At 44.0% G+C, this 14,906-nt stretch overlaps 1 protein-coding gene across 5 annotated transcripts in view; it reads left to right on the top strand.

Moving 5' to 3' along the window:
- Positions 1-14,906, top strand: part of khdrbs2 (KH domain containing, RNA binding, signal transduction associated 2) — a 513,661-nt gene that overhangs the window by 87,061 nt on the left and 411,694 nt on the right. Inside the window, exon 1 of one of the 5 annotated variants that reach the window (XM_069886093.1) lies at positions 1,878-2,042. The exons of the other annotated variants lie outside the window; for them this stretch is intronic. Coding sequence (XP_069742194.1) covers positions 1,973-2,042 — 70 coding nt within the window. The 5' untranslated portion in view covers positions 1,878-1,972. Of the gene's footprint in view, positions 1-1,877; positions 2,043-14,906 lie in introns of those variants that run through there. 5 annotated transcript variants of the gene reach the window in all.

Below are 14,906 nucleotides of genomic sequence, written 5' to 3'. Positions count from 1 at the left end.
CAAAGGCGCTATTTGCCTTGGCGAGTCTGTTGTCTATCTCTTTGTCGAGCCTTGCATCAGATGAAATGGTGCAGCCGAGGTAGGTAAACTGGTTGACCATTTTGAGTCTGTGTGCCTGATGGAGATGTGGGTGGGCTGGTAGTCATGGTGGGGAGCTGGTTGATGGAGGACCTCAGTTTTCTTCAGGCTGACTTCCAGGCCAAACATTTTGGCAGTTTCCGCAAAACAGGACGTCATGCACTGGAGAGCTGCCTCTGAATGGGCAACTAAAGCGGCATCGTCTGCAAAGACCCTTTTCCAGCAGAGCGACAGCCTGAAGACTACCTGGATGCATCCTCGATCCAAACACTGGCACCTCCTGGACTACGTTCTGGTGCGAGGAAGAGACATACGAGATGTGCTCCACGTCAGGTTCATGCCCAGCGCGGAATGCCACACTGACCATCGGCTTGTTCACTGCAAGCTCAACCTTCACTTCAAGCCAAAGTTCAAAAACAGTGGAGCCCCCAGAAAGAGGTTCAATGTTGGAAACTTGCAGTCAGATGCAGTGAGAGGAAACTTCCAGGCAATCCTCCAAGCAAAGCTCGAGGATGCAAACTGCCTCACGGACATGTCTCCTGAAACCCTCTGCGATCAGCTGAAAACCGCCATACTGCAATCCACTGAAGAGGTACTGGGCTTCTCCCCCAGGAAAAACAGGACTGGTTTGACGAAAACAACCAGGAAATCCAGGAGCTGCTGGCAAAGAAGTGATCTGCCCACCAGGCTCATCTTGCAAAGCCTTCCTGGCCAGAGAAAAAAAACTAACCTTCCGACTCGCATGCAGCCATCTGCAGCGCAAATTCCGGGAGATCCAAAATGAGTGGTGGTCTAGCCTCGCCAAACGAACCCAGCTTAGCACCGACATTGGCAACTTCAGGGGTTTTTATGAGACACTAAAGGCACTACCAGCCCCCCCACATCTCCATCGGGCACACAAAACTCAAAACGGTCAACCAGTTTACCTATCTCGGTTGCACCATTCCATCAGATGCAAGGATCGACAATGAGATAGACAACAGACTCGCCAAGGCAAATAGCGCCTTTGGAAGACTACACAAAAGAGTCTGGAAAAACAACCAACTGAAAAACCTCACAAAGATAAGCGTATACAGAGCCGTTGTCATACCCACACTCCTGTTCGGCTCCGAATCATGGGTCCTCTACCGGCACCACCTACGGCTCCTAGAACGCTTCCACCAGCATTGTCTCTGCTCCATCCTCAACATCCATTGGAGCGCTTTCATCCCTAACGTCGAAGTACTCGAGATGGCAGAGGTCGACAGCATCGAGTCCACGCTGCTGAAGATCCAGCTGCGCTGGATGGGTCACGTCTCCAGAATGGAGGACCATCGCCTTCCCAAGATTGTGTTATATGGCGAGCTCTCCACTGGCCACCGTGACAGAAGTGCACCAAAGAAAAGGTACAAGGACTGCCCAAAGAAATCTCTTGGTGCCTGCCACATTGACCACCGCCAGTGGGCTGATAACGCCTCAAACCGTGCATCTTGGCGCCTCACAGTTTGGCGGGCAGCAACCTCCTTTGAAGAAGACCGCAGAGCCCACCTCACTGACAAAAGGCAAAGGAGGAAAAACCCAACCCCAACCAACCAATTTTCCCCTGCAACCGCTGCAACCGTGTCTGCCTGTCCCGCATCGGACTTGTCAGCCACAAACGAGCCTGCAGCTGACGTGGACTTTTTACCCCCTCCATAAATCTTCATCCGCGAAGCCAAGCCAAAGAAAGGCGGTGTACGGCCCCTCACTCCAAGTCCAAAGCCCTCTGCGCAGCTCAGATGGCGAAGTCCTCCTCAGCGACAAGATCTCCATCCTCAATCGATGGTCAGAATACTTCCAATCTCTTTTCAGTGCCAACCGCTCACTCCAAGAATCCGCCCTGCTCCAGCTCCCTCAACAACCCTTGAGTCTAGAGATGGATGAGGTCCTTACCCGGGAAGAGACATATAAGGCAATTGAACAACTGAAAAGTGGCAAAGCAGCAGGTATGGATGGAATCCCCCCAGAGTTCTGGAAGGCTGGCAGCAAAGCTCTGCATACCAAACTGCATGAGTTTTTCATGCTCCGCTGGGACCAAGGAACATACACAATACGCAGGGGGTAAATATACATTTTCGAATGACATGGGGAAACCAACAGAAACTGGGGAAGTTATAAGAGCATACACATTCAACAATCAGATCAGGGTGATAATACGTGCCCCCACCCCTTGACCACAGCTCTAGCTACCTAGCCTCAAGACTTCATAATTCAGTGTGGAAGGTGATATTACATGCCACAAGGAGTCCAAAGAGACAAAACAAAGGAGCACATGGTCATTTATATTTCTGGAGGCAAAGCCAGGGGACCAATCATAAGGGTCAGTGTGGGCCCCATTGGTTGCTGTGGCCAATAGCTTGAAGCCAAGAGCAGAGGCACAGCAGGGCTAAACTGAGGTGATTCACCTGGGCCAATTGGGTGAAAATCAGGGCTGAGTCTGGGCAGGCTGCTTGGACAGCAGCACCTGGTGATTTAGGTGGGCCAATCGTAAGGGTCACCTTGATGGCTTAGGATGAGTTTTTGACCTTGATTGGCAGGCAGTGTGTCCTCCGAACAGAAATGGAGCAGCACCACCCGATGGTGGATGCTGCCTCTCCATTACAATCCACTCCAACAGAGAATGATTATAGCAGCAATAACAAGAATAAATGCAATCTCCCTGTGAATGATAGTTGCCCAAATATCCCCAATGGAGCCAAATGGCCGTCAGTGTCCCCATGAGGTGGGTGCTGGAGGAACAAGTCCCTGAATTTTTAAAGTACGCAGCCCGATGTTCTTCTCAGTCTGCATTGATTGGATCTGGGGGTGAGGAAATCCAGGATTCAATTACACACTGGGGTGTTGGGGCCCAGGTCTTGGAGTTAGCTGATTAGTTTTTAAGGGATGATGGCCAGAATTCAATGGGGGAAGTTTCTTTTCCCCAAGGGAGCACAATATAAATGCAAGATTGTTGTTGCAAGGCAGTGGCCTGATGCACAATTAAAGAATTAGATCTGAATAATGAATTTAACCTGGCAAAGTTTCCTGAGTGCTTGGTGAGGATTAGTGCAGCAACTGTGCTGTATAACAAAATCTCCCCCACGAGCTCAGCATTCACACAGATGCAGAATCGCGGCTAAACAACTTGGACACTGACTTGCTGCCCCTTCAGGGTTGAGTTTGGTGCCCAATTTGTTCATTTATTAACTGTGAGCACTATTAAATTTGTCTTCAGTTAATCTGGGTGACAAGAACAAAGAGGATGATCAGGTATGCATTGAGGACAAACAAAACAAACCCACAATGTTTTAGTGCAGAAATAGTTTTGCTATCAATGTTACATTAAAAAAAAACCTTATTGCAAGATCAAAGCCTGCCATAAGGCCCCATCAAAACCTGCCATAAGGCCCCATCAAAGCCTGCCATAAGGCCCCATCAAAGCCTGCCATAAGGCCCCATCAAAGCCTGCCATAAGGCCCCATCAAAGCCTGCCATAAGGCCCCATCAAAGCCTGCCATAAGGCCCCATCAAAGCCTGCCATAAGGCTTTCCTTGCAGCATTACAATATCATGCAGCTTAAATTATTCTGGTGTTTTTAATTACTTGTAACATTGCTTTATTCCTGGTCCAAATTTAAACATTGTGCTGTAGGCTGTTGTTGTGGGTATCTTGGGAGTCAGAAGTCTGTGCGTTTCATCAAAGAGACTTGTGAATTTAATCCAGGCAGAATCCTGCATTGTGCTTCCTCGCGGCTCCAGGGAGGCGCTCTATTTGATCTTGGGCTCTATTTGCCTGGAGTTTGCACTTTTGCCTTGTGACTGCACAGGTTTCTCTGGGAGCTCTGGTTTCTTCCCACGTCCCCAAAGTCGAGCTGTTTCATCAATGGGCTGTTCTAAATAATCCCTTATCCCTTGCCAAGAGGCAAAAAAATTAAGAGGAGAGTTGATTGGCAAGTGAAAGAGAGGGGGTTGCAGAGAAAGTTAAAACACAAAGCTGGGGAAAGTCAGCAGGTCGAGCAGTGTCCTTTATATATACATAACCAATGTTTCAGGCTTGAGCCCTTCATGAAGGTATGATGGTACCAGAGAAATAAGGAGAGGGAGAATGATAGTGATAGGATTGTTCCGCTGGTAGCCACCATGGACCTGATGGGTCAAATGGTCTCCTTGTTGCAGTACATAAGTAAATATCAAGGGGAAAATGCTGCATTTTATGTATTAAATCCCTGTCTGCCGTTTTGGGTGAATCCCATAGTAGTATTGCACAGAAGTTAACCTCAGTATCTGGCCAAGGTTCACTTCTCAACTGAATCCTTCCTGGTCATAAAACAGTTAAGGATTTTCTGTCATGAAACTTAATTTCTTTCTCTGATGCAATACCTCTCACCATTGTTGGAAATGTGCCGTGTTACTTTACGCATTCCTTATGAAATCTAAATGATGAATTAATAAATGAGCAGAACACCCTGCAAAAGGTAGTGGACACAGCCCAGTACATCACAGGCAAAACTCTTCCCATCATCAAGAAAATCTACAGGGAACTCTTGTTATTGGAGAGTGGCAGCAATCTTCAAGGATCCATATCACCCAGGGCATACTCTGTTCTTGCTCCTGCCATCAAGAAAGAGGTATTGGTGCCACAAGACACAGGAACAGCTGCTACCCCTCCACCATCTGACTCCTAAGTAGCAAACTCAATCAGAAGCCCCTTTCACACTTGTAAGTGATCCCAGGAATTAACCGCCAATTGGTCTTTAAAGTGTTCAGTGTGAAAGCAAAATCAGCTCAACGCCAATGTCAAATGACATCATGTCACGCCGGGGATTGACAGCCTCAACTCCTAGTACAATCCCCACCGTCTGCAGATGCCGGTGTCGCAATCAGGCAAGTGTGAAGCAGGTAATTGTATTGTGGAATTGAAATTACCTAAGTTTTTGCGTGAGTGCAGGAACTTGAAGGAAGAAAAGATTAAAATTAAGGTATAAACTTTGCCATGGGAAAGTCACAGTGGAAGAGAAAATAAATAGCGGACAATTTTTAAACAACGTGGGAAATTTGGTAGCGCTATAGTGCATGATTTAGAAAGACCATGTGGAAAACAGTCCTAACCCTGGGATGGCTCCTTGCAAGTGTGAAAGCATTCACTGTCCCAGTTAAGAGTGGTCGTGTGAAAACCCAAGCCCCCATTCCTATCCCGTGACACTCAATAGCTAATTTAGTGGGATGCAAGTGTGAAAGGGCTAGAAACTTATTTAAGGACTCTTACTTTGAACGTTATTACTGAATATTTTTTCTGCATGGCACTGTTTGTTTACATTTCTCTTTTGAGTACATCTTTTTTTAAGTACAGTTTTTTATACTACTGATTAGGATAAATTCTGCCTGGAAAAGGATCTCAGTGTTATATGTGATATTACATGTGAACTCTGACAATAAATCTGAACTTTGAACTTTGGAAGTCATAGGATGGAACAGGCCATTTGGTCCGATTCTTCCATGCTGATCAACGGGCAGTCTACTCCATTAGTCCCATCCTTCAGTGCTTGGTCCAGAGCCCTCTTTGCCTTGGTGATTCATTGTTCAGATGGATATATTCCTGGTTGTCAACATCAACAATATGCCATGACATGAAAAGAGACAATAATTATCAAAAGATAGATAAATATTCACAATTGCAGTCAGTGCAAGATAAAACGTGAAATTTCAGTATCTTTGGTGTTCCAAGTGTAGTTTATGATTGGGGTTAAGTTAGTATGGGAGAGCTGTTGAGGGAAGAACTGTTCTTGAACCTAGAGGTGCTTCTGTGGCATGTTTGGTGTAGTGATTAACAAAATGCTGTAACAGTGCCATTGATCAGGACCAGGGTTCGAATCCCGCACTGCCTGTCAGGTGTTTGTACATTCTCCCTGTGTCTGCGTGGGTTTTCCCCAGGGGTTCTGCTTTCCTTCCATCATTCGAAACGTACTGAGAGTGTAGGTTAATTGGGTGTAAATTGGGTGGTATGGACTCGTGAGCTACCATGCTGTATGTCTAAATTAAATTACATTATATTAAATTCTGTACATTCTTCTGAAGGGAGCAGTGAAAAAAAATTGTGACCAGGGGTTCATCATGATGTTGGCTGCCTGTCGAGACAGCAACTCACCTAGATGGTTTTCATGGATGGAAGGTTGGTGTCTGTGATGGACTTGGCTAGGTCTGCCACCCTCTGCAGCCTCACGTGTTCCTGGGCACTTGAGTTTCCAATCCAGATCATGATGCAACCAGATCAATGGTTCTCAACTTTTTCTTTCCACTCACATACCACTTTAAGTGTTCCCTATGCCATAGGTTCTCTGTGATTAGTAAGGGATTGCTTAATGTGGTATGTGGGTGGGAAGAAAAAGTTTGAAGCCCACTGTTTTAATTGTACCTAATTGACTCATTATGTGCACAGTTTCATAACTTCAAAGGAAATGGGCCAATGACAATTTTTTCCAAGCAAAATATTTCAGTAACAATTTGGTTTAGAGCAGTGATTTTCAACCTTCCCTTCCCACTCACATACCGCCTTAAGCAATCCCTTACTAATCACAGAGCACTGTTGGCAGAGGGAACACTTAAAGTGGTATCTGAGTGGAAAGAAAAAGTTGAGAACCATTGATGTATACTTTCACAGTTTAACAGAGTACTTGATGACAGGAGAAATCTCCTCAAGCTTGTTAAAAACTAGAGGCATTGATGTGGCTTATACATAGTTGCCTCAATGGGCTGGCTCCAGGAGAGGACTTCCTATATGTGGACTCACAGGAATTTGAAGGTACTGACCCTCTTTGCTGTCATTTCATCACTGAAGACAAGTATATGGTCCCTTCGGCCCCCCATTCCTAAAGACCACAATACACTCCTTGGTCTCGCTGACATTTAGAGATGATAGGATATCAGCCATTCATATTTGAGAGCATGGTTGCAAATGCAGCTGACCCATTTGGGTGCTTTCAATTCTATTCTCTCAATATGTAACCTGACAGCACAAACTTGCCACGAATTTGTGGCTGATCTTTAGTGGATTCAATCGTGATGGTCTCTTTGCCTTTGCAACAGGACTTCATGAAGAAAGTCTTATGCAGCAGAGTGTGATCTTAAACTGGAACTGCAGTGTTTAACTGGACAGATAGACACTGAGAGTGGGTTACAGGTGGGCTAAGTAGGACGCAGCTCCATCCGTCATCATTCAGCACCCTCTACCCACAATCAGCCTTTCCATTCAGATGAACAGCGCCTGGGTGAGGACGGGAAGACTTGCAGTTTCCTGCACCCACATGACACCTTTGGGTGAGGCTAGTGTGACACCACGTCACCAGCCTGCTCCCTTCAAATACCAAGGATGCATTGATGCCACAATGCAGTGACTTTTTAATGCCTTTATCTTGGCATGTACAGCCTCAATCACTTGCGGGGTCTACGCATATATGTATAGAGACCCTTCCTTCTTATTGGAGGGTATTTCTGTAGGTCAAATTCGATTTGGTACCCCTTCACTGTCTGCCGAATAGAAGCATTAGTGATAATATTACACCATCTATCATAGAAAAGCATTAATTGACCAGCAACCATTAAAGGCTTGTAATTATCAAGAATACTCAACTGTAAATGCGTAGCGTTCACTTCCTCGAGCCGCCTAGTCTGTGGGCTGGTGCATTCTGGGCCCACCTCGTGAAGCACTTTGAATGGGAAAATACTGCTGCCGCTGTCTCCATGGAGGGCGTTGCCCTAAAAAAGACCTGCTGGCTGCTGCCGCTTAGAGCAGCAAAACCACCTCAGGTAACCTGCTAAATTCCCTTACATACCTGCAATAGGAGTAAAACATAACAGGCTCTCTTGCCTATGCTCTCGGACCTCTGACCATGCCAGCTGCTGCCTTCTGCTGGTCATTCAAATCTTTCACCTGTTTGTTGAGACCGTCACCAAACAGAAATTTCGTTACTGGGTTTGATGGTCTACACAAATTAGCATATCTTACATTGTCGGGCTTAATCAGCTCCTTCCTGAAGGCATTCAGTTTATAGTTTGCATGGGATAACAGCCCCAGAGCATCTTGTTGGTTCTCCGATAAATTGTGTGAGTGCGTTTGTGCGAATGCAGTGATACCTCTAACCAGTGACCTCTGTAGTCTTTGCAAATTCATATCTTTTTGCCCTTGTGGGGACCTTCAAATTGTCCCATATTGCCAGGTTTACCTTAGGCATCTCCAACAGAGAACAGTTAACAGGGCAGGGGTACTTCTTGATGGATTCTTCTAGTACCGTCTCCTGAAAAGCATTCAACATCCTATATGTTATTGACCTCACAATATCATCCTCTAGTGGCTGGCCGATATCCCTTGGTACTGCAAACTTTGCGGCAATCGCGGTATATTCTCCTCCTGGCTGGCCTGAGCAGTGTATGGGGATTTGGGTGACGCAGCCTCCATTACCGGCCCTTCATCATCTTACCAAGTATAATCATAAATGTCCTCTCCCTGCTCTGATGGTGTAGGAAACTTACTCACCATGGCCGTCACCAGTTCCTGCAGTTGGTCTAGACAACTTACAATTTTGTCACTGGTCGAGGCCTCTACTCTCTAGCAGGCCTTACTCTAAGACCCCGATCGAGTGGGTGCCTGTCGTAGAGACCACGCCCTTTTTCAGGTTTTTTCTGGTGGTTATTCTCGCCCGTCGAATGGGTGGCTTCGCTGTGCGATGTGTTAGGTTTGACTCAGGTCCTACCTGCTCTTGTGTGGGGTACTCCCCTTCGCTGTCCCTTGATGTACTGAGGTTCAATCGTCTCATGCAGTGGCATAACTGATGGGCCATATAGCTTGATTCTCTGCTGCAAGCCCTGCATACTATTGAGATGACTGATCATTTCTGATTGGTGGGAAGCTGTCAATCAGTGATCATCACCAGCTTTCGTATACTCTCCATCCTTGTGCAAAAGTCAACGTAATTTTAAAACACCATTATTAATTGAGTTGCATAACACACAAACCGGCCCTTTGGCCCACCATATCCATGCTATTCCTTTTGGTCAACTACACCAATCCCATTGTCCGCATTAGGACCCCACCCTTCTATGCCTTGCCTATTTAACTGTCCAAATGCCTCTTAAATGTACTAATTGTATGGTTCCATCACTTCCTCTGACAGTGTGTTCTGGGTATCAACCATCCTTTGTGTTAACAAAAAAAAACTGATGCTCGGATCCTCTTTAAAACTCTGTCTCTCCCCTTAGAATGATGCCCTTTTTGATACTCCTCCCTGTGGGGGGAAAAGTCACTTATTTAAAGTAACCTCTCTTTTAACCTAAACAAAATATTACCACTTCCACATTTCTGAATGTGCTCGGTTCTTGGCTTATCTCTTCTGTGACAGGAGATGGCTTTATACAAGTCCATGTGTTGTGCCTTTGACCTATTCCGGTAGTTGCCATCGGTTAATGAGGTGCTACAGAAATGTTTTGATTCCACATCGTATCCATAGATACCTGGATTTGATGCAGTGAAGCATTCCACTGTGTTCTGTGGTGTTAAATAAATAACGTCACTGAAAGGTTGGTTTGAGTATGATTTACTCGTGCGAGAATTGTGCCCATTTTTTAAGGAAGAATGTTTCCTTGTTCTGTAGCGTGTGAGAACAAGATGCAATTAGTTTATTGCTGCTCTGTTGGCCCTAAAACGACACAGGTAGGCTGAAGGGGAAGTTTGTTCAGTTGGTATAAGGCAACCAGTAGTCCAGAAATTAACAAGGTAGACTCCCTGCCTGCATGAGGCTGACATTTAATGTGTAAGCTCTCAAGATCTCAGAGAATACTGTCTCCAGTAATTGGAAGAAGGAACTGTTGTTTAACAGTTGGACTTGATCCTCTCTTTTGATCCCACGGAACATGTGCTGTGTGCAGCACCAATGTCCACTGAGATCCTCTTGGCATTTTGCACAGAAACTTGCAGTCTCGAAGGGGCCCTGTGCATCAGAGAGCTGCTTGAAAGCCTCACAACTGACACATCATTGTACCTGAACCCTGATCAGCCCTCAAAGGAACTCAGGTGTCCTGGTTGCGACAGAGGAGGAGAATGCACAGAAGGGGCAGGAGGAAAGGTCGCTGGGATTATATCTGTGTGTGTGTGTAAAGTCTCAGCTCTAATCAGAACCATCATAATGAATGATCCAACCCATTATGTGGTGTGTGATGGTTGGAGGCAAACTGTTCAGTTCTGCAGTGCTTTGAGAAAGGTGACAATAATGAGAGTTTGTTGTCTTTCACGCAAGTACAATATACAGATGCACCAAAATTCATGCTTTGCTGCATCCAAGCACAACTCCAATTGTGTGCATTAAATTAGTGCTTTGGATTCCATTATCCTGAACATTGGAAGCAGAGATTGACAAGTGCTGAGCACAAGGAATCGACACTGAACGACACCATGTGATTGAGGTCTGAATGGTGATCTTGGTGCAACATGTTGCCATTTTCAAGGATAGTCGAAGGTCACACCCAACTGATTCAATGTACTTTGATAAGCGAGGAGGCCTTGGGTGCCTGATTTGCACTGTCTGTGGGTGCACAAGCTGACACCGTCCACTGCACTTTGGTGAATTTTGAGAACAGCCCAACATGGATAAAGTCACCTTAACTGCACAATTTGCACATTGGGAAATGTGACCAATGCAATTTTGAGGCTAGCATGGTTTGCAGAAAGGTAAAGGTTCCATTAATATCACGTAATACTACATTTAGAATGTAACATGCATGAGATTCTTTAATTTTTGTCTACCGTAAGGCAGACAGAGTTTCCAATTTGTCCAGCACCCCTCACAGAAACCTACAGCACCTGGTGTTCTGAAGCAGTCTCCCCTCCAAGTAATGACCAGGCATGAGCCTGCTTAGCTTCTGAAATTATACATTCCCTGATATATTCAAGCTATTGGTGCTGAATGAATGCTTGCTCATGTATTAAATCTACTCTGCACTTTATTATCTTTTGATTTTGGTAATAACACAAATACCCGATGTTATAGTCCCAGAGACAGCACAGAAAGAACCAGGCCCTTCATCCCACTAAGAAGGTGCTATCAGCCACCCATTTACGCTAATCCTCTATTAATGCCGTTCTCCCTATAATCTCTCAGCTCCCCCACCCTTTGATATTCTACCACCTACCAGCACATCAGGGTCATTTACAGTGGGCATCTAACTTTCTGACCTACAGGACTTTGGGGTGTGAGAGGAAACATGAGTCTCCAGGGGAAACTCTGGGTCACAGGGAGAGCATGCCAATATCATACAGCCAGCATCGAGATCAGGATAGAACCTGGGTCACTGGCCATCTGAGGAAGGAGCATCTATGCACTGGGTGCTGGAATGAATCTGTTCAGTTTGAAATGCTTTTCATTCTCAAAAGAAAATCCTAATCTTGTTGGGACCATGTCATAGTTGGTATTCTGAGTTTCTGGAGTGCTGGCTGACCTTGTTTTTTAGGAGGTAATGTGCATTATTGAATGACCATGGAAAATGCCAGTAATTGTTGTGACAAGGTAGGCAGTGTTAAAGTTGATTTAGATTTGAGTGATTACGACAAATGACCAAATTGTGCTAACAAATAACACGTGCAATGCAGGCACCGACCAATTTGTGATCTGGACTTCCAATGGAAGAAGTATTGCTCTGAAGCTGTTCCAGATTCCCTGTGTGGAACTACTGTTAGCAGTTGGCAATTCTGTTGATATGCCATAGGCAAGGACCAGTCAAGTATCATTCCAATACTGGGCTTTTATTAACAGACGAAAAGCCACCTCTAAACTGGCCAGTGGGTAAAGGTTCTCCATCTGTTATACCAGTAGGGTGGAGTATCTCTACAGGCATAGCCAATAGCAAGCAGACAGTATAATACACCCCCTCCCCATTACATCATCACAGTCTGGACTAGAGTTAATGAACTAGATGCAAAATTGTTTATTAAAAGAGTGTATTTTTGCAAATTTTTAATACTGATATAATCAAGTCAAAAGGAAAAATTTTTCCAAGTTTCCAGTTCTACACTACAAGTTTTATGATTCTGCTTGAGAGGGTAGTGTTTACATGCAGGCAAGTATCTGACTTGGTTTGATTCCCCATCCAAGCAGCTGGGTTGAAGATTTCATTATTGTCATGTGCACAAAATACACAAAACTTTGTTTGCCCTGTAAAGGTCAACAAATAGGGGTCACTATTTTCAGCATTATTATTGTTACAAACTAACAAACCTTATTACTAACAAAGGAACAGCCATGGAAAATTCACCAGACAATGGTAAATTAAAAATAATAGTTTTTATTAAACTATCAATAACATAGCATTTCTTACTTAACTCTAAACTTAACTCTAACTTAATTCCAACAATGCACAAATGCAGATATATGTGTGTTAAAGTTTAGACTATTACAGTTTAAGCTTGATTCTGAAAAGCCATTTTTAAAGTCCAGTTTCAAACATCTTGTTGAACTTGAGGATCTTTTTAAATTGCAGTTTAGAAGTAATTATGAAGCACTTTTCAACATTATGTCTTCAGATTTCTTTAAACTCACAAGTCTTTTGATGAGTTGTTTTTCAGAGAGATTTTTCTTCCTCTGAGTGATTTCACAAACCCTCTCTTATCTTGCCTAAGAGTTATGGAGTATGTTTTCCACTGACTCCAAACTTCTTAATCAAAAGTGACCATTCCTCTGGACACAAATGAGGCTGCCTCTCTTTTCTTAGAAGTCGAAGTGACCATTTTCTTTTAAAATACTACTGGGCTTTCCTTTTCTTAATAAGAAGGACATAGATCTTTTTCAAAGGATTTTGAACTACCTCTCTTGACAGAAAAAGCAACCCTGTATTCACAGGAGGTATGATTTCTTCCAACTGGTTTCAAAATGTCTCTCCCCATTTATGTTTCTCTGACATAATGTGATGTGATATCACCACAGTTTTAGTTTCATTTCAGCAGAACCTTTTGCCTTTTTTCAAAACCACTCCATATCCATATAAACTTCTGACCTCATCTCTGTTCCAAGAGGCTTAAGTGATTTACGATTCCGGAAATTCTAGTACGTCACTCAAATGGAACTTGAATTTTGAAACAGTTGCTAGCGTAATTCTGATTGTATACAAAAATGCTTTTAAGAACCACACATAGTACTTGAATTTCATTTAAGAACACTTCAGCTCATGGCTCTGTTTTCCAGACACTGTGACTCCGAACTGACTTCTATGTGTAAAGGTCTGTGGTATCTCTGTGTAACCTTGAATCCATCCCACAGTTCCCTCACTAGAAATATTTAACTCGATAACTAACTTTAATAAGAAATATATATTTTATAACTAAAGATTTTAACTTTAAAGATGAACACATCCGTTACACAATCACAACAGGAAAGCGAAGCCAGAGTCATTTCAGAAGCACTGAGGGTCTGTGGATCCTTGCACTGCTGATGTCTCTGCTTCCTGTGCTCCATAGTCTGCTGTCCGGTCCAGTGTATCTGAACTCTAGGACACCCTCCTTGGCCACTGGTTCTGAATCCCTGATGCTATCAGGAGGCTGTAAGAGTTCCAACACCCTGACTTGCGATGCTGTCGGTGTGGAATTTGTGGTCACGTGGGTTGCCGCAAAGTGCACTGGTTTCCTTCCACATTTCAAACCTGTGCTGGTTGGTCAGTCAAGTGGCCCCTAGAGAATCGGTGAAGCTGTAAAATTAGGGAGAATAAAGTGGGATCTTCATTGGAGGGGAATTCAGGGTCTGCGGAAAAGTGGATGGGTGCAAGTGAATCCATGGCCAGTTGAGCCATGATCTGACTGAATGGTGGAGCAGGCTCAATGCAATAGATGCTCCTATTATGTTCTTGTTACATAGTTTATGGCTCGTGTCAATGATTGCTTGATGGTTGGCATGGACTTGATGGGTTGTGGGATCTGCTTCCATGCTATATGCTTGTATAAATCCATAACACTCTCTGTCAGCCAAGTTGCATCTTGTAGGATAACAATCATATAATAAATTTGAATGGTGTTGGCCAAAGGACCAGGATATGGGTGAAATTATGGTCTTTCAGAGGATGAAAGTGGTGATAGAGCCAACAATTTAACCTCTCCAGGTTTTACTGAAGGGTGACACCTGCAGGAGGGCTCCAATAGATGCCAGCCCCAGAGGCGGTCTCTGGACGAAGCCCACGATTTGTCTGAGACATGAGATCCAAGGCTGACGTAGTCTCTCACCCACGTCAGGAATGCACTTGGGTTCTCAAGTTATACACTGCCTACCTATTTATTTTTGGAGCTGTTTTTCAAATTAATTAAAATTTATCTTTTTAAAATGTTACCCCTGGAACACACTTTTTGATATGAATAATATTTAATCTTGGAATATGTGCAGAGTGGAGCAATCAGATTATGAACAAAAAAGACCATTGTTTAATGGCCTAGTAACAACCCCAAATGCCTGCAGATGAATTGTAATCAGGTTAATGATCGCTTCAGATGAGCATCATGCACTCCACTGAATTTCAGTGCTGTTTAGCCAGAGACTTTGCACTCTACAGCAAGCACTGGATTCAGCATGGTTAGATAGGGAGAGCATGTGGTGACCAAGGGAAAGTTACATAAATGAAATCTATTTTACTCATTGGTTGTTCAGAATCAGAATTTATTGTTAAGGAGCAAGTCATGAAATCGGGGTTTTGCGGAAGCATCATAGTGAAAACATTCATATTGTAATCATCTTACAACATTACTATAAATAAAATTAAAATAATACAGCTTGAAAAGTAAGGCAGTATCTTTGGTTCATAAAATTATTG

The sequence above is a fragment of the Narcine bancroftii genome, chromosome 6 (genome assembly GCF_036971445.1).
Source record: "Narcine bancroftii isolate sNarBan1 chromosome 6, sNarBan1.hap1, whole genome shotgun sequence".
NCBI classification, from domain to species: domain Eukaryota; kingdom Metazoa; phylum Chordata; class Chondrichthyes; order Torpediniformes; family Narcinidae; genus Narcine; species Narcine bancroftii.
The sequence above is the reverse complement of the archived record's forward strand: the minus strand, read 5'-3'. Positions and strand labels throughout refer to the sequence as shown.